The sequence below is a fragment of the Acipenser ruthenus genome, chromosome 1 (genome assembly GCF_902713425.1).
Source record: "Acipenser ruthenus chromosome 1, fAciRut3.2 maternal haplotype, whole genome shotgun sequence".
Lineage (NCBI taxonomy): Eukaryota > Metazoa > Chordata > Actinopteri > Acipenseriformes > Acipenseridae > Acipenser > Acipenser ruthenus.
The window spans coordinates 109,803,335-109,823,352 of NC_081189.1; the positions used below are offsets into that span (position 1 = coordinate 109,803,335).

The 20,018-nt window shown below is 38.9% G+C and overlaps 1 protein-coding gene across 8 annotated transcripts in view; it reads right to left on the reverse strand.

Moving 5' to 3' along the window:
* Nucleotides 1-2,324: 2,324 nt before the first annotated feature.
* LOC117421243 (la-related protein 1B-like) overlaps nucleotides 2,325-20,018 on the reverse strand; it is a 57,204-nt gene continuing 39,510 nt past the window's right edge. For 5 of the 8 annotated variants that reach the window (XM_059033793.1, XM_059033795.1, XM_059033801.1 and 2 more), the window contains 13 exons: nucleotides 18,310-18,454; nucleotides 17,769-17,946; nucleotides 15,051-15,220; nucleotides 13,966-14,037; nucleotides 11,771-12,142; nucleotides 10,772-10,895; nucleotides 7,529-7,740; nucleotides 6,548-6,654; nucleotides 6,005-6,165; nucleotides 5,526-5,670; nucleotides 5,122-5,231; nucleotides 4,678-4,805; nucleotides 2,325-3,937 (listed from right to left, as the gene is read on the reverse strand). In XM_059033793.1, coding sequence (XP_058889776.1) covers nucleotides 3,731-3,937; nucleotides 4,678-4,805; nucleotides 5,122-5,231; nucleotides 5,526-5,670; nucleotides 6,005-6,165; nucleotides 6,548-6,654; nucleotides 7,529-7,740; nucleotides 10,772-10,895; nucleotides 11,771-12,142; nucleotides 13,966-14,037; nucleotides 15,051-15,220; nucleotides 17,769-17,946; nucleotides 18,310-18,454 — 2,131 coding nt within the window. In that variant the 3' untranslated portion in view covers nucleotides 2,325-3,730. The remainder of the gene's footprint in view (nucleotides 3,938-4,677; nucleotides 4,806-5,121; nucleotides 5,232-5,525; nucleotides 5,671-6,004; nucleotides 6,166-6,547; nucleotides 6,655-7,528; nucleotides 7,741-10,771; nucleotides 10,896-11,770; nucleotides 12,143-13,965; nucleotides 14,038-15,050; nucleotides 15,221-17,768; nucleotides 17,947-18,309; nucleotides 18,455-20,018) is intronic. The other 3 variants (XM_059033818.1, XM_034035379.3, XM_059033798.1) reach the window with 2 other exon arrangements.

The window sequence follows — 20,018 nt, forward strand, 5'->3', positions numbered from 1 at the left end:
GTATTTAAAATGAAGAAAAAAAATGCACATACACAAGTCAAGAATGAAAAGAGTTTAATCAAAATCAAGTGGTAAAGTTGTTCACACCAATAAGTAAAATTTAGATTTTCATTTAGATTCGTATTTGTGATGTAAACGCCTGTCCACAAGGCGTTCATTTATTTCTATCAACATTATTTTCAATCTAGTGTGTTGGTGTTGCATAACCACTTGTGTCAATGACTTGCATATTTATGTATAATTTTTAAGTATGTTTCAAGGGATTTACAACAACACATAAAATTCACATATGAGAGGATATGCCATGGCCTAACAGAAAACATCATATTTATTTTTAGTTCTTCACTTCCATTCTGACACTTGAGGAAGGTGAAGGGGCCAAGGCTAATTCAATTTTATTTGTTGTTGTAAATATATATATATATATATATATATATATATATATATATATATATATATATATATATATATATATATATATAATAGTAAATATGGACTGGAGAGGAGGGCCATAGTGGAAAATGATTGCCGCGAAGGAAGAATATTGCTACCAACAGGGAGCTGTAATGCCCAAAGCCGCAGGCTACGGGCACTGCATTATGTCAGTTGGATAGTAAACATGACTTTATATACTGTAAAGTAATAAATATTTGTGAGCCTTTTATTACAAGTTTTTCGCATTTGAACAAAAAAGTAAGCATGTTTGGCATGAATATCTTAGTGCTGTACATATAATGATAATGAAGTAATATACTACTGCAAGTGCAACAGGTCGCCAACATTTCTGGAGCAAAATAGGTTTTATGGGTGTGATTTGCCAAATATTTTGGTTGCAAATATTTATGGATTTTCACTAGTTTGTTTAAATATAGCTGATACAGAATAAATAAATAACTAAATAACATACATAAATAATATAAAATGTTTCTGAAGATCATACCGCAGTTATCAAAGTTTTTTCTTTCTTTTGTAATTCGTTTTCTGTTAAGTCACAGAATCGATTTTCTCTTAAGAGTGGAAGTGGAGGGCGTTCCTTTGAAAAGAAGTGGGACTGACAGTGATGTGAACCAATCACGTCAGAGGGAGACTATTGCCCGGTGTTGTAAGGATGTTAGCGCAATAGTTCAATCTATTTTTTTCTCCTACAATGATTGCTGGAAGTGTCACGTGAGCTGTTCAGTGTGTTCACTTGATATGTAAATAAATCCTGTTCTCCTGCGGGGGGCGTATCAACTTCAACCTCCGTCTCGATCTCCTGCCTGTCACTCAGCAGCGAATGCAGGCACCCACACGGCAGACGGCTACTCTGTCACAAGCATTAATACCCTGTATCTTTCTAAACCAGGGATTTAGGGGAGCTCCCTAATAATAGCTTCATCTCAAAACAATAATTGTGTGAATATAGCAATTGTTTCAGCTGTGTATATATTTAAAACAGGATTCATTCATCCAACTTTTCACATATTCACCCTTACTCACAGCAGTCGGATACGCGACAGATTACTTTATCTATCTATCTATATTAATTAATTAATTTCTTAGCAGACGTCCTTATCCAGGGCGACTTACAATTATATCACATTATTTTTTACATACAATTACCCATTTATACAGTTAGGTTTTTACTGGAGCAATCTAGGTAAAGTACATTGCTCAAGGGTACAGCAGCAGTGTGTCCCCCCCACCTGGAATTGAACCCACAAACCTCCGGTCAGGAGTCCAGTGTGTATATGTATATGTATATATATATATATATATATATATATATATATATATATATATATATATATATATATATATATATATATATATATACACACACACACACCAACATTGCTTGTCTAGGTAATCTCCCACATACAAAATTGGGCATTTTTAGCACCTTCAGGCATGTTCTCACCATATGGGGGATACCATTTTGGCAATTGCATGTGTTTTGGGTGACCACATTTACAATCCACTGATCCATCCACACCCCTATAAATGAATGAATGAATGCATAAGTGGGCAGCTGATAATTTGTGGTAATAAAAACAGCTAAGAGGCCAGCTTCTGGACAAGTGTGGCTGTTTGTAACATGAAGAAAAGTGACCTACATCCACCTTGTGTACATGTGAAAATGTAAGTTTGAGATAGTTGTGCCTTCATACACTCCCAGCATGGGATAAGAAGAGCTACAAAAATGTATGGTCTCTCGCTGTGGTTATCACTTCTTTAATTTAATTCATATAAATAGCTGACCTTTTTGAAGATTAACAACATTTCAATAAATTGTGGCATCACATGATCCAAGTGCAAAGAAATCAAGCACACAACACTGAAAATGGCTTTTTACAATTCATTTTGTTGTTTTTATAGACATTTTTATATAATTGGGGGAAAAAAAATGACCACAAATTTCACACACTAAATCTAAATGTGCACACATTTAATTAAGAGGGAAAAAAAACAGTTGAGTAAATACTGATTAGTGGTATATACAATCTTCAAGCAAAATATTTTACAACTGAGCCTTTCAGAGGGAAGCTTAGGTTATACATTAGGCTGATATGTAATGATGAGTAGATGAAATCCTTTGCAGATGGATATAGTTATCTGGGATGTGTCGTATACAGATAGAAAAAGAATAGTTTTCCAGTCTCCCAGTGAATAGCCAGGAAGACTGAAACATTCTACAAAAGCAGCCTCCAGTAAATGTTATTTTAAATAGTGACTTCATTCCAAATTCATCCTAAATTAATACAAATTAAAAATAAAATTTAAATATTAAATAAATAATTTCAGCAAAAAATAAGCACTTTTTAAAGTAATTACCCACAAAAAATGAAAATAAAACCCTACTAAATCAATTTACAACAATAAAATACTTTTAAAATAATTAAAAATCAATTCTATGTCTTTGAAGAGAAACTCTAGAGCATAAAATTAAGGTATAACTAAGGTCTTGAAATAAGGATAATTCAGACAATTCTAAGCCACATGCTTCAGTGCAAATTCAGCTCGCTGTGTAGTATATTAAGTAGCAGTGCAAGACTGAATTAGAAAACAGGTTAGTTATTACTGACGTACATTCCTCGTCATTTTGACATTCCTTCCTCAAGCTCAAATAACCATTTGACTGAACCTTCAATAACAGAAACTCTCAAGTTGTCAAAGGCAACCAGTGTCAACATTAGTACACTTCATACCCAGTACATCACAAAACCATCTTAACACCTGTGAACTATGCAATAGAATTTAGAGAAATCAATTAGCACTTAATCCCCCTGCTCCCTCTGCCTTTAAATACCTACATTTTTACTGAATCGTCAGTTTTTACTTTTTATATCAGGAAAGGTTGAATGCAAAAGCTCTAATATGGTAACAGAACTACAAATACATTGTCTTCTTTAAGAAGAATTCCTCATTGAAATGTAAGGCATCCCAAATTGTTTTCTCATTTTGCATACAGCAGGAATGCAGTTTTTTTTTGTAAACTTTTAGCTCAATAAGATCATGAAGACCCTTGATCATTCATTTCTAAATTCCTATGAATCAAAATCAGATGAGGTTCACGGGCAATGCACAATAGGGCAAAAAAAAATAAGAATAAAGACCTTCAAAATGTTTCCTGTAAGATTACAAGATGAACTTAAAATAGTTTGTTTTTCTTTTGTTTGTTTTAGCACCCTCACCAGGTCTTTGAGCTTTACATGGTATATAAAAAGGCAGCGCTGAAGCGCTGAAGTCTTTATTTCTCAGCAGTGTCAGTGTCCTTGGCAGTGTTATCAGTGGGCTTCCCAGCAGAAGTTTTCTCTTTGGGCCCTGTGTTCTGTGAGGCAGCTGTCACTGGCCTGGATGAGGTGTTGGCCGGGTGTCTCCAGCGCCCCCCTTCCTCTGCTGCTGAAGAGGAGGAGGAGTGGCATCTCCTTCTACTTACCTCCTCTCCCATTGGAGGCTGAAAGGAAACAGAAAACCGGCATTGGTCATTGTTTCATTATTTTCACCTTTGTAACACTGCCGAGATTAAACCTGGTCTCTCTTTTCTTGATGCTAGCTCATGCGTGTGTGTTCTCTTGATGCTAGTTCATGTGCTTGTGTTTTCTTCATGCTAGCTCATGCGTGTGTGTTCTCTTGATGCTAGTTCATGTGCTTGTGTTTTCTTCATGTTAGCTCATGCGTGTGTGTTCTCTTGATGCTAGTTCATGTGCTTGTGTTTTCTTCATGTTAGCTCATGCGTGTGTGTTCTCTTGATGCTAGTTCATGTGCTTGTGTTTTCTTCATGTTAGCTCATGCGTGTGTGTTCTCTTGATGCTAGTTCATGTGCTTGTGTTTTCTTCATGTTAGCTTATGCGTGTGTGTTCTCTTGATGCTAGTTCATGTGCTTGTGTTTTCTTCATGTTAGCTCATGCGTGTGTGTTCTCTTGATGCTAGTTCATGTGCTTGTGTTTTCTTCATGCTAGCTCATGCGTTTGTGCTTTCTTCATGCTAGCTCATGCGTGTGTGTTCTCTTCATGCTAGCTCATGCGTTTGTGTTCTCTAGGTTCGAGTACAGTAATGCCCTTCTGAGTGCAGGAGGATGACCCAAAGGAGCAGAGTAATAGATTGAGGGCACACATCTCTTAACCTTTTAATACATTACATATACTACATGCATCAGAGCAAAATAAGTTATGCTGTTTTATCACAGAAACTCACATCCACTCTGAAGTCCTCCAGTCTCTTGAACTTGCTCAGGTGTTCCTGCAGCCTGGAGTCGATGGGCTGGTTTTTGGCTTGAGAGTATTTTAGGAACGCCCAGAATTTCTCTAGTCCATACAGTTGTCCTAATAAAAGACAATTTTACAGTCACATTACACAATCATACTCCTCATGTCTTTTTAAGGTTTCTGATTCTTTCTTTTAGGATCAGTTTTCCTATCCAATTGGAAATGCCCAATTGCAACCCAATCTGAATGAGTTACGATGAACAGGTGATCTCATTTCCACTGAAAACACTTTGATTAAAGCCCAGTGGCATGACAAAGCAAATACTTTGAACTTTATTTCAACCCATTTCTTGAAAGTATTTTGTATCTATATGCATATTTAACAGCAGCTATGGTGATATATCAAGCACTTTATAAAAGAACGACTGCTTACCAGTTTCATAGTCTCTAAGTGTTTCTTCCTGGAAATCCTTAAAGATATCGGGCCTGAATCTCTTTTCCAAACCATAGCTGTAGAAGCGGAAGAGACACTCCAGACCATACCTAGGGCAGAGAAACAGACCTCCGGAAATATGATACAAATCAGTAACGTCAACTGACTCTTCAGGTTCAAACACACAGTCGCCTGCTGCGCCTGGATTTAAAACCTTGTGCCTGCATCTGAATATCTAACCAGAGAGATTACTCAAACTGGACGTGCATTTTAGTAATTGTAGAGAAGAAAAATGTAACCAACAACTACCCTTGACCCTGCAGTTGTTGTCCATGCAAATTTATTATTACAATCCTGCACTAAAAATGGTGTCATGTTTGCGAAGGTTTGGTTATTCTTCGTACCTGTTGTTTTCCTTTGCATCTTCCAAAGACGACTGTTTAAACTCCTCATACATTTTCCTGTTAAAATTATCTCTGAGGAAGAAAGACCAAAACCTGAACAAGGTATTCATTTCTTGAGACTGTCCAATTCCCAGCCGTTTTCTCTCTGAGTGAAGAAAAAAAAAAGTTACAAAAATAAACAAATATATATATATTCCCATATATGTATATATATGTAAATTACATTCTTAATACAATTAACATTGTGTGTTCTGTAAGCAAATCGTGTAATAACACAACGGGGGTGCAGAGGGATTGGTTATTGGTTCTGTGTTTAATTTACCTCCTCGTGTTCCACTCAAATAAAGAGTTTCATGTTCCAATAATTTAACCCTGCCTATTTTCATCCTTGTGTGTGTTGTTGCCTGTGTGGTATTCAATGCAAGTTTAAACCATACCACCAACAGACAGTGATAAAGTAATAAGTTGTCAATACATACCATTTAGGCACCTTCTGCGGTATTTGTGGTAGACTTGTTGTGTGAAGCCATTCTCTCTGAGAAGCTCATGTGAAGGATGTTGGAACTTGGGCAGAGAGTGGGGCGTGCAGCCATAACTGCCAACCAGCACAGTGCCTTCTGACGGTGAGGCATTGGAACTGCTGTGGAAAGAAAACGCAATACCACACGTAAAACATTAGAGCAGGTCGACACACATGCGTCTCCCATTTTCTCACATATCTAAAAAGCTCTCGTTAAGCACGATTCAAGAAGTATCCGACTTAAGTCAAGATCAAAAAAAAAAGGAAAGAGCCAGTACAGCTGGCCTGTCAGCAACATCTTTACACTGCAGCGCACGGGCGTACCATTTGAAATAAAATCTTTTGTGAAAAGCTTGAGGAGTCTTGTAGTCCCCCAGGATTCATGTAAGAAGACCCTGTTTCTCATCAGAGGTGGAGTAGAACACTGCTGTGGGTGCAAGTTGTGGTCAGACTGGTACAGTGGGCTGGCCTTTTAAACCTGAGCCCCTCCATGAAGAGTTACCTGACAGAGGACGTGCGCGGCCTGTGCTCTTTGGAGTCCATGACCCAGCCCACGTGGCACTCCAGGGGTGGGTTCGAGCTGTGACGAGTCTTCCTCTTTCTTGGGGTCTGAAACAAACAATCGCCATTAACCACAGATATCTGATTCATTTCACCTCCGATTATATCAGGCATCATTCAGCAGACAAAACTCCACACAGAGTGAAAGTTGACAACAAACTAAATATTTTGGCACTTTTTTTTTTTTTTTAAGGCATATTTATTTCTTAAAAAGCTGTTTTACAAAGTGGGGATGTCCCCATAACATCGTTTTTTCAGGAGTTACTATCTTTGTGGGGACATTTTCTCAATTTTTCTGCACATTGCCAGTAATACCTGCCCACTGAGACACTTTTAAAAAATGTAAAGGCTAATTACCCTACTCACCAACCACAACTTTTTTTCTAAAATCTCTCTTAGCTGTTTACCAATGTATTTAAACAGGATGGGATATCTGTCCATCTGTATATTTTGTGATGTCATGCTAAAGTCACTAAATGCTGTAACCAAGCTTTATGTATCAAACGAATTACATTTCCAGCCATTTAGATGAATTTGTAGCTTAACTTTAGTTTTCTAAGATATTTCAAACTATTAAGTCCCCCGTGGGTTATCTGCTGAACAGAAAGAGTTTCCATTTATTGTCAACTACGCCATCCTGCATGGAAGAGGGGTCTAGCCTACAAGGTTTCAAAGTTACTCTAATACAAACATATTAGAAATAAAAAACGGGGGAAAAAAAATAAGGATATTAAAGCTAATTAAGAGACAGCAATTTAAAAATCTTACTTTCTATCATATAATCTGCACAGGTTTACAACTGAGATAAAAGTGGTCAGTTTATTTAGGCTGACTGGTCTAGCTTTTTTTTAACATTTAATATGCATTTCTTGATATCTAATAGAACTCTGTGAAATTCAGGGCAGCTGTCAATGATCTGTACCTTTCCATCGATGTGGCCCCCCTCTTTCACGACGGGGTAGAACCTTGGTGTTTTGGTGGGGTCCTGCAGCCGGGGCGTGCGGGGCGTTTTGGGGGTTCTGGGTGGGTACACTATGGGAGACTCTGGTACAGTTGTTGGCAATGACCGGGCGATGTTGGACACTGGTGGCTCTGGAGCTCCAAACAGCTTGTTGGCAAGCTCTTCTGTGAAACCTAAGAAGAGCAGGTAACAAACCTCCTCAGTATACACTTTCAGAGTGTGGATATGGAAACAGGTTTACAACTGAGATAAAAGTTTATTTAGGAGATGTGAATGCATGAGGATGCATCTGAGTGGTCAAGCAAACACGCACATGTCAAACAGTTTATCTTCAGTCCTTAAAACTTCAAAGAGTAAGTAGCGGGTTCCGAAAAATATAGTGTTATATGTCCCCACGTGCTGCTCCAACTGTTTAAATAACATAGCTGTAATTTTTCTGACAACTTTTTACACTTAGAACTTTAAAGTCGGTTTCAAAGCTTTTTTCAAAATGTCCGCTCTAGTACACTGGGGTTTGAGATCTGTCCTCTAAATCACTGCAGGAAGAGCGATTAAAAAAATAAATAAAATAAAAACATAACAAGTGCTCTGTCTTTTCTATTCTGTACCACATCAAGGATCGTTATTGCTGCGTTACCTGTTTGACAATGTGGGCAATAATCCTTACACTATCAGTGCACTAGAGTGGCCATTTTGAAAAGAGCTTTGAAACAGACTTTGAAGTTTTAGTGTAAAAAGATGTCAGAATGTTAACAATGAAAAGAAAAAATACAGGTACATTATTTAAAAAAACCCGCTATTTACTCTTTAATATTCTGAATAGATAGGTCATGCAGTTCCAATAAATCCAACCCCAAATTGTTCATATGCTCAAGTACGTATTATTTATAACTGCTAAGTGGTGTGGCGATTTAAATTGGATAGGATTGTTTTTATAAAAGTCCTACAGAAAAAGCAATGATCTGTGTGTGGGGAGAAGACAGAAAGGTTTCTAAAATTAGACCCCATTTATGCACCATCAAAAAAAACAACCAAAAGTTGACGTAACTGAGGGGATGAACCAAGGCTGCTTGCTAAAATCCAATCCACTTTCAGTTTTACTTTGGTAATGCTAAGCTTATTAGACGTGTGGATTCCTCAGACCAATTAACATGTGCATATTGTTGAAATATCTGATACTTACACTAGTACTATAGACCTTAACAGAAGAATAATCATTCAATGCATATCCAGTTTCTAGCGTGTTCAAAAGCAGCTACGTAATGTAATGAGTTCAGGGTAAAAAAAATCACATATATTTGAGCCGACATCTATGCCTCAACAGATAACTATGATGATACTGGACATAAAAGTGGATTTAGTACAACAGGAGAACAAGACAATTTGAATCTGGCTAAACATCTCCCACAAGATTCTCCCACAGAATTGATTACTATAGAAAATGTAGATCATATAGTCTTTGTCATCACAAATATATTGCAAATGTTGTGGATTTTATATATTTTAAAAGAAAACTAAATTGAATTAAATAAACCTAATTTGTCTAGCTGTGCATAGTGATAACGATCGATCTAACACCTCAAATACATCAGGCACTCAGGAAACAAAAGGCTAATCAAACCTGTCTCTGCAGGGAAGGGTGGTTTAGCACAAAGCCTACAACTAAGGCGAAAGAAAGAAAAACGACCACTTTAAATTAGCTTAAAGAAAACAAGAGATTTAAGACAATTTCACATCATTATTGATTTAAATTAATTACGGAGTACAGGATGCAAACGTTTTTATTCTTAAATTGCCTAACAAGCACAGAAAAACCCAGGTAATAAATTCCTAAGAAAATGAAACTGTTTGCAATGTCTAACCAAAGTCGCATCCTGACATATTTGGTGTCTAAAGAAATATAATTTCTTATAGTAAAAATAACAGGAATTCACAATAAAATCACAATGACTTAGCAAAAGTTATGTACATTTAAAAGTTTCCCTTTACTAAAGTATGATAATCAACTAATCAATCAAGATTGCAAGCCCCATTCATGCACAAACTAGCCAATCAGAACGTGCGGCGGGAAACTTAGACAATACCTTTGTTTTGAAAAGTATAAAGCCGACTGTAAACATTAGCTCCTTGCTCCCTGATCTCTGCCCACCAGCTCTGCTCTCTGATCTCTGGCTAGCCGCTCTCTCGGATTCAAAGAAACAAGGAAACTACAAGACTGCACCTGGAGCCCTCAGCTCTCAGTATTTCTCCATCGAGATCAAGGGCCCTGACACTCGGAGAAACACAAGGTAACAGAACACTGAAACATGACTGCTTTCCAGGCTGGGTAACAATACTCTTAAATATCTATCCAGGGATTGTGAGATCCCTTGTAGTTGTGTGAGTATGTACTAATATTTCATTGGCAAATTGTTGTTTAAAACCTTAGTTCTCCATTGTAATGCTTTTAATGTGATATTAGGTGTAACTGTTTTGTGTGATTTTCAAACTTATTTTGTTATATGCTTAATAAATACCACCTTTCTAAGAAGAGATTCCCAGTATTGAATCATTCACTCATGTTGAACAAACACGATTCATGAACTTTGAACAGTCTGGAATGTGGTCTATTTTTGGCTTGCTGTAACTGTAAATCTGCTATCGTTTTCAGAGAGCGATACTGAAAACAGATTTACGCATTATAATAGGATGCAGCTTTGTTTTAAGAGTCTACGATAGTAGCTTACAAAAGTCTGGACATGGGTTCATATGCCATTATGTTGATTAATGTAATTAAAATGATTTATGTATAGTACACTATCCACTGGCATAATCAAATATAGTAAACAGTGGCCTTAAAACTGGTTGTAATTGTTTAAGATATACAAAAGGCTCTATTTTGAAGGCAAAGACATTTTCCACCCATAGAGGAATAAAACAACTGTAATGGTATAAAACTAGCAAGTAACAACTTAATTGCAGGGTGAAAAAATGTAATGATTGTTCAGAGTAGTTTCTTGAATAAATGCCTATCTGGGTACAGATGCAGCAGCTGAGTAAAAAGGGCCTTATCTTCTGTAAAACAGTTTGAGAACTGTATGAAGCCATGCTCTGGGGAGTTTTCCTTAAATCTGCTGACCGAGAATATTATACAGCAGGGAAACAAGGGCCCTGTCCTTTCAGCAGCAGATAAGCTACCAAACTGGACAAGGGGTCTCTCTCTACCTTGCTGTCGACTGGGAGAGCCAGGCAGGACTTCCTGGGCAGGATCGACTGGAGGTTCAGGAGCCAGATTGTCAAACTGCTCTTTGCTGATCAGATTCAGCTTCTTGAAGTTCTCCACCTCCTGCTGTAACAAAAATGAGAAGGAAAAAAAACTTCACAGTGAAAATTAAACATTTGCAACAGTCCAGACCTATTGAAAGCCTGTAATACTGCACTGTTAAAGTACAGATATTTTGTTCCCTTAGCACCGAGTTATGCATTTTAACAACAAGTATGTAAAGACAACATGGTCCGACTTTGAGTTTTGAGCGTATGTTAAAGTTTACTGACATGGATATGGGATTTTCTGCCCAATTATTATTCAGGTGATGCATGTTACTACATACTTGATCAGTTGTTTTAGTGCTTGTAGGACTATGATGCTTGTCAATTGCTACAAAGTAAGAAACTTAAAAGAGAGGTCACTGTAACTTTTAATATAAAAATATAATATAAAAACGTTAAATATTGCTAACCTCACATTTAACTTTTTTTTTATATATCTGAAAAACATTAAATTACATAGCATTAAATGATCACTTCTTTTCAATATTTACACAATATTGTACACTCACACACATTTAGCTGTAGATAAGATGGCTTTCTAAAGTACCTGTAATCTTGAATGTCTGGAAAGTTGGCCCCTTTTAGTTAATTAGATAATGTGCATTGCTGGTAAACTGCCACCTCGTGGTCAGGGGAATCATAGCAAGTACTTAATTATCAGTAGCAAAAAAAACTTGTCTTTAAATTAGGCATATTTATGTAAAACACGTTGGGGATAAAATATGCTAATTTTATCTGTAGTTTATTTGTTTAAAAAAAAAAAAAATCTAAATCTACTTAATTGTACAGAATACCATAAAAGAACAGGCTAGAACTGCTCTCTTCTCTCAATGAGCCTTGTGTGTAACTTGTACAGACAAAAGAAAAACTACCAAGGAGGAGTATTAGGCTTACTTTTATGGTGGCATATTCAGTGTCGATTTCATCCGTCCACAGGTCCTGCTCGTAGTAATACAAGCCGTCGTTGATGGCCTTGGCCAGGTCGCAGGTGATTTTGGCCCGCGAGACGTGGTTGCCAGTGCGGTCCCCCCCAGGGTGTTTGCGCAGGTGGGGCGGGGTCTGCGTGACGATCAGGATCTTGTTGACATCATGGTCGTCGATCTCGTTGTCCGAGTCGTCGTCGGACCAGTTGGTGAAGGTGTTTTTGCGGCCAGCGATCTGCTCCATCTCCTCGTCAAACATGAAATCCAGTTCCTCCTGCTCTGCCTGCTGTGGGGGTGTCTGCTTCAGCTTGGGGCTCGGGTCAGGCTGGGGCTCTGCGCTTTCCTGGAAGGCAAAGAAACTTGTTACTTCACAAGCCCTTCTATGCACGTACCCACCATCTCGCTGTCATTCTCTCTATCCCTACAGAGCCCTGGACTTGTCCTACTTTAGATCAGAAAGGATTAAGAAATGTCCTGATTTTCGACAATCTGAAATGCAGCAAGCTTCTGCAAGAAAGCTAATGCTGACTGACAAAGTTACTTTTGAAAAAGAATCGTACTAGGGAAGTCTGGTTTATGTGTTATTTAGGCAGGAAATTAAGGATCAGATCATTAACAGTTCATACAGGGAGAAAACTGATAATTTTGGGTTTAATTTACCTTGCAGCATGTCTGTACAGTAGCAGTATCAAAAAGCCTGTCCTGTTTGTACAGAATTATAAACCCTTGACTGCTCTAGTAGGACAGCTCCATCCGTTAAAAAAAAAAATGTAATCTCATGACAGTCCTCTCCAATGCAAAACTTTATCAGACAGTTTGCAGTGGAGCAACAGCAACAGTGTATATCAAAAGGGAGAAATTTAAATGGGATAACCCTGATTAAAAAAAAAAAAAAAAGCACCAATTGGTACACACCGATTCTTGCGTACAGTGAAGCAGTGATGCATGCTGTCCAATTAAGGAAAAGCAAAAGAGAACACATTCTCAAAATCGACACTGGGGTCACTTACTAAAATTACCAAGTGAAACACATTTACATAAATTCAGTGCATCTTACCTTCAATGCAGCACCGTTTTTTATTTCACTTGTTTCAAATTCTTGGTTACGAACATTTCATATAACAGAAAATCCTTAGAAAAAACAACAGCTCCATATAGGAAACTGTTGAGCTAGGCCTGTGCGATTTCATCGGTAATCATGCGACGCATAGGAGACACAGCGATTGCTTACTATGGAGTATAGTCTCTAAGATTTCAGCATTCTTTCACTAGTTTCTATACAGTCGGTGGCCAATGTGGCCTCCTAGAGAAAAAAGAAAAAGTAAATGTAAAGCACTGTGTAAAATCCTTACTACCTGTGTGTCGATAGTGTACTTACACACTTCATTAAAAAGGTCCAACATACACTTGGTTTTATGGTTCTAGGTCACATTCTCCATCACTGAATAAAGTGGACCCCCCCTTCAATGCTCATGCATAACCTCCCTCAAATCGTCTGGTTAATACAGCTTGCACACTCCCTGCATCTGGTGTCTGTGTTGCTCTGCGTATTAACCAACTCCTTTCAAAGGTCACATTCCTCTGCAGCCATTATCTTTTCCACAGTCGCTCTTGACAACACGTAGACCAATCAGTTGCAAATCCTTAAACATCCATGACAAAGTAGTCCTAGGTTCCCCAGCTGCTGAAATATAACCCAGCGACTCTAAACCTTATGTAATCACATGACATAGCATGTGGTTTGGCTCCCTTGAATAAAATTGCCTTGTGATGTGCCTATTTTATTTTCGTAAACAGTTCCTGCATTCTCAAAGCAGATCTAAAAACACAGGAACTCCAATTTACATTTGTGCTTAATTACACACCTGAGCTGAAATTATGCAAATCAGAGAGAGAGAGAGAGAGAGAGAGGAAAAATTTAGGTGGGACGAACAAGGCTTCCAGTAAAACCTGGAAATGTCTCAAAGCGCTATGCAATGGGATTCTGTATTTGAACTCAGGGAAATAAAGCATCAGAACACGAAGTTCACTTATTGTAGAATTTCAGTCATTTGATTTATTATTCGGTGTAACAATACTCAAGTCATGGATGCGTGCAATGAGGAAGACCTCTCTGGTCTTCACGAGAGAACCCAATGTCCATGAGTGGACATCTGAATACTCAACTGTAGTAAGGAGGGATTCCAAGTTGACCTTAGGGGAGGTGAGGTTACTATTGGGCATATCATTATCAATGTCCTGCAAATGAAAAATAAATGAAGCAGTAAGGCAACAAGAAAAAAGAAAATGTGCCTAAATAATAATGGTTTGCTTTCACATAATATCCCCTTTTAGGATCAGGCAGAAAGCTCTAAACACGGGGGTTAAATCAGAAAACATGAATTCTTAACAAGATAAAAGGTTTGACAATGATATGCCAAATTCAGGATCACATCCCAACTAAGGGTAAGGTTTCTAGGCATGAACAGCATAAGTAAATATTCACATTACATGAACATTATGTACATAGACACTAAGTATTTAAAATAAGCTAATCAAGTTTTATCTTAATGCATTTCCTCTAATACTGCAGACTGAGACTGAAGTAATAAATGCGAAGGTCTACTTTTAATGGCCACTTTTATATCTTCTGTATTATAAACGGTAAAATTAACAAACAGCAGGTGCTGCCATTTAAAGTGGCTGGATACTCAGTTCTGTCATTAAGAAATGATGAGATGCCTTATTCCAGTCATTAAGAGAATTCATAATAGCATCATGTGTGGGGGTTAGCGGTCACATTTCCTTTCTTGTAAGCTAGGGGAAATCCCACACAATCACAATGCAGAGACACAACTTATGAATGGTTGGATATTTAGATGTACAGAGTCCTGGAAAGTGTCGGGACCACCCCTGATAGGAGAATTTCATCAGGGTTTGCTGAAAGGTCCATCCCGGATGATACAGCTATCTGTATTTGAACACTACGTGATGGTTGGGTGCCATGTTAGTGGGAAGAGCAATAAGGGAGACCTAACTGAGGGAAGCAGACATCAACAAACAGCCGCGTGGAATGTGATACCGCAGTAGAAGGATGAAAACATCTCCTGCTGCCAGACTAGAAGACCTATTGTGAAGTAAAACAGGCACACTGCAACCTTGTGGAGGGACAACCAAAGGCTTTTCAGTGTCATGCACTCTAAAGGTGGCATCACAAAATGGGTAGACATTTCCAGGACTTTACAGTATACTTTATTAAAAAAGAAGCTCACCTTTGGTTTGGCTGGAGAAGGGCGGTGCCGTTTCTTCACTTCTATCCAGGGCTCAGACTCCAGGTCGGGTAGACTTGTGGACAGCCCTTTAGACAAGGTCTGCAGGTTACTGGGTTCCAGATTCTTCTTTGGACTGGCTGTGCTCACTCTTGGAGAGCTGGGTGCAGACTCTTAAACAGAGAGAACGGTATGCAACCGTCACTATAGATCCACTGTTGTGCCGTTTTCAGCAGCTGTACACTCACACTTATTCTAAATCCCACGATGCGACAGGCTGGCAGAGTAGTGACGCTCCCAGACCAGACAGCTGACAGACACACACAGGCAGGTGCTATGGGTGAAAGTGCGCTGATGCACCGTTTTTATTCAAACACAAATTAAATAAATATTTAAACAAAAATACTGCTCCCAGAGAGGAATAAAAGGTTTAAACAAAAACAAATCTCGAACACAAATCCAACAAACAAATATCGTGCTGGTCTGCCCAGCACTAGTAGCAATTGCTTTTTCTTTTTTTTTTTACTTTCGATTTAGTTTTTCCCCGTCTCTCTCACATACGTGTTCCTCCTCTCGAACACCCACCCGACCAGCAAAAGCTGCTGGTTTTTATACCAGTGACCCCCAGATTAGCAATACATTAATCAATTAATCTGGAGACGGTCACCTTCTGCACAGGGTTTTTAATATCTGCGTGGTCGACACGCATTTTCACGAGATGTCTGTCAGAGACGAACTGCTAACAATCGCCCCCGCCAAACCTCGTTCTAAATAAACACAAAACAATACCTGTAAATCATAACACAAAATACAAGCACCCGTTTAAATGAACACATTAATAAGCAGGGCTTAGCCCTGCCCCTATTTATGTGCAGGGCTCTGTTTTAACCTGCCACACACCACCTCATTTTATTTTCTATCTATGCCATCTCATAAGCACAATAACACCGGTGGCGTGCTATGCCATACAAGAACCATCCACCTTTCTGTATAAAATATATAATAGCTTAAATATCTTCCACAGAGGGCCATCCTGGAATGCTGTTGCTTAGGCGTTTTGGATGAAAAATAACATAAAGGTAAAGTCCACGGTGCTTAAAAAGAGCCAGGACATTGTGGGGAAGCACTATTTTTGGCCAGGCAGCAGTGCCAGCACCAGGTTTTTGTGGGACCCGGGCAATGGACCTCCAGTGGGGCCCCCCCACCTTCACCCCCAAATCAAACATATTTTTCTATCAAAAAGGTTTTCATAATCTGTAGTCCCTCGCTAAACCGGACATGTCTGGAGACATGAGCTGTCCCATTTATAAAAAAAATAATAATAATAATAATTTTGTAATAAATACAGTAGTAAAATCAAATGAATACCTGTACACATTCTTTTTTCTTTAGCCTACCGGTAACACAAAATAAAATATTCTTTAATTAAAACTAAATAATTTTAGTACATTTTCTTTTTTACTGTAGCCTACTTAGTACACAATTAACAGAAAACAGAGCACACACTTCACAGAAATAATCATTTTTAAATGTACACAGAAAATTTGACAGTGTGCTTATTGCAGTTTTCTTTTCTTTTTTGTAGTCTTTTCCTTCCATTTTTGACATCCAGATCTGTGTTTCGTTTTATTTCGAGGTTCCAGAGGTTCGACAGGTTTCATTATTGGTTTAAAATCGTATAATTATAATAGGCGTTGTAAGGATTTTGAAACTCTTGCCTCTGTATTGCCCTGGCTTTGTAGGGAGTAACTGGCTGGTATAGAGTGCAGCTGTGACCAGTCTTGTCGTTCGACCTTGTGATGCGTGGGTATAGCGCTTTGCTGCCTGTGAGAATTGAGCAAAACTCTTAAATGCATTTAATTATCTCACTGACAAACTGCTTTCAAAATTAGGACCTAAATTAGGTTTCCTTTTTAGGAATTAGCACATCATTGCCAGATGTTTAAAAAAAACTAGGATGGTTCTCATTTACAAATCGAAGGCTTTATCACTGGTATTGCTTCATTTTTAAAGTTATTAAAGGTATGGTTTCCAATTATCTTAGTACTTTGGTCAGAACGGTCATTAATGGCTATAGTTTGCGATCTTGTGATTCTGGTAGTTTGGTAGTCCTAAGGATATGGACCCGATTAGGAGAATTGCCTTTTTCTTATCGACTCCCAAAAACCTGGAACACTTTTTCACATGGTTTAAGAATGGAGTTTGATAACCTCTCATTTTTTGGTTATAAAGAGCGTATTGGGGATTTGCTTAAAACTCCTTGCCATTGTTTTTCTTTTAGTCCACATTAGCTTTTGGCTTTATGAAGACCTGGAGAGGACGGAAGCCAATAGGGAATGAGAAGAGGCAGGACTAAGGGAACAGGACGCAAGTAGGAAAAGAGAAAAGAAAAAAGTGGAGACCTGAAAAGTTTCATTGCACTGCAAGTATACAGTTTAGTTTAAAGGCTACTTGAGTATAATAGCTGGCACACAAACAGTACATTTACTCATATTTTCTATTTCATTTCTGTATGTGTGCCCTCTGGCGTCGGGGGCCCCCGGGCACTTGCCCGCGTTGCCCGGGTGCTCACACCAGTCCTGCCAGGCAGTCTCACCTTGCTAAAAGGATATGGAAGCATGGAGTGCAAAGATGTAGTTAATGCAAGCTACTCTACATCTGACAGACCACACTTCACTTAAGCTTTAACAGCCCTTGAGCACGCACGCATCCTTAACTTACCTGTGGCTTGCGTGGTGAAGGCCTGTCCTGGTATAAACTCCGGGCAGTTGATTAGCTGGGAGAAGTCAGTTCGGGGGGCATCCAGCAGAGCAGGGCCTGGTATAGGCCAGAGCTCAGGATTCACTTTCCTTCGGATCTTCTGGTCTATAATCTCCACCTCAGTGCTGTCTTTCAGAGCCTGAGCACAGCAAAAACCATTCAGTCAAGGATGCACCTGCACTGCATTCATTCCTCCAACAAATCGAAGAACAGCCTTATAACCCAATTGTTACAACCCAGTTCTCGTTCTGCATCAGACCTCAAAATGCTAGCAAATAGGTTGCTAGTGGAATTGATACTGTTTCTACATTTATTTAAATTCACTAAAAACTTGTGTTTGCAGGTTTCAGTTTTTGCTGTTTATTTTCCACACTGGCCAACCACCCACAGCTCTCTGTGTGTGCTTTATAAACCAATATGTTCTGTATTATTATTTGAATGACAACATAAAAAAGCCCAGAACCTCTGTGGTTCTCTACCAATTCTCAATGTGCAGAATTACCTTGAAGATGAGATTGATGTCTGTCGTGAGAGCCTGCACCCTGTGGAAGCTGGCTACCAAGGAAATCGGCAGGAATCCATCATCATCCATCTTTCTTCTCAAGAAAAAGTCCCTTTCAAGGTTTTCTGGGCTGAAGTAGTACTCACTGGAGGAGGGGCGAGGGAACACAAAAATATATTCATACCTTTAAAACACTCAAACATAAGATACACAGTAAAACTAAAAAGAAAAGCATAACATTTTATAAACACTTTTCTTTTTAGTGCTACTGGATTACAAAATCCAGTACTGTATATAATTCAGTGAAAAGTGGAAGCCCACAAGTGTTGCAGTCAGTGTGCAGTGATAAAACATGGTCTATTTCTTGACATGGAGCGCCTCCTGCTGGATAACAAAAATAACTACAGCTGTTTTACCATAAGCTCAAAGTGTCTTGACTTGAACTGATCTTGCACTGCATAGACTGAATGTATTCAGGTGACTCGTGTATGTTTTATGAGGTTTGTTACATTGTATGGTCCCTCAAAACACACTAATTTACCCAATAACTTGAATTTGGTTTTACACTAATAGTGTATGTATGTGTATATACTGTATTCTTGAGCGCGTGGAGTGCAGGATGCGCGCTATAGCCTGGAGGTCGTCGGTTCGAGTCCAGGCTATTCAACTGCTGACCGTGGACGGGAGCTCCCAGGGGGCGGCGCACAATTGGCCGAGAGCCACCTGGGGTAGGGGGGGAGGCTTAGGTCGGTCAGGGTGTCCTCAGATCACCGCACAACAGCGACCCCTGTTGACTGGCCGGGCGCCTGTGGGCTTTGGGTTGGCTGCATGGTCGGCCTGCAGAGTGAAAAGAAGTGGTCGGCTGACGGCACACGCTTCAGAGGACAGCGTGTGATCGTTTTCGCCGCTCCCGAGTCAGTGCAGGGGTGTAGCGGTGAGCTGAGCCTAATACAATTGGACATTTCAAATTAGGAGAAAAACGGGGTAAAATCAATTGCCGATCACTAATTAAAAAAAAAAAAAAAGAAAGAAATTTGGACTTGTGAAACGTCCTTTGGTCAGCTCAATTTTAAGGGCAGGGTCAATCGCTTTCTCACGATAAAAATAGCTGTAAAAGCCCATGTAAACCGGAGCAGGAATCGTGCTTGTGTCACGAGATTTCAGCAGTCAAGATCCCGTTTAACTGGAGGAATCTCACGTTATTCCTCAGCAAAGCCGTACCAAACCAAACCACACACACAAGAAAGAATGTAAAAGCCGCTGCAGATGTAAACCTCTCTTGCCTGTTATTAATGTTGTAATGTATTAAATACATGTTGTTAAGCACAACTAACCAAACCTTTAGCTTCATATTATTATTATTATTATTATTATTATTAGTAGTAGTAGTAGTATTTTCTTTCTATAATTCTTTTAAGATGTCCCAGGAACAACAGAGCTCCACCTCTTCTTCCACCGCACAGGAAAACTGTCATGACTTGTCCATGTAAACGGCGTCAGACAGGACACACATGCTGTACTTGCGTAAACATATTGTAAAACGTGTTCAGTTTCATTCCCCAGCTGATTTACAACCCAGGGTATGTGAATAAAAATATCACAACAAACCTGTCTGGAGAAGCCCCTGTAAGTTGTGCATTTGTTGTAAATACTACAGGGCAATTAGTATATCTTTACCATCAGGGCACCAGTGTGGAGTAGTGGTTAGG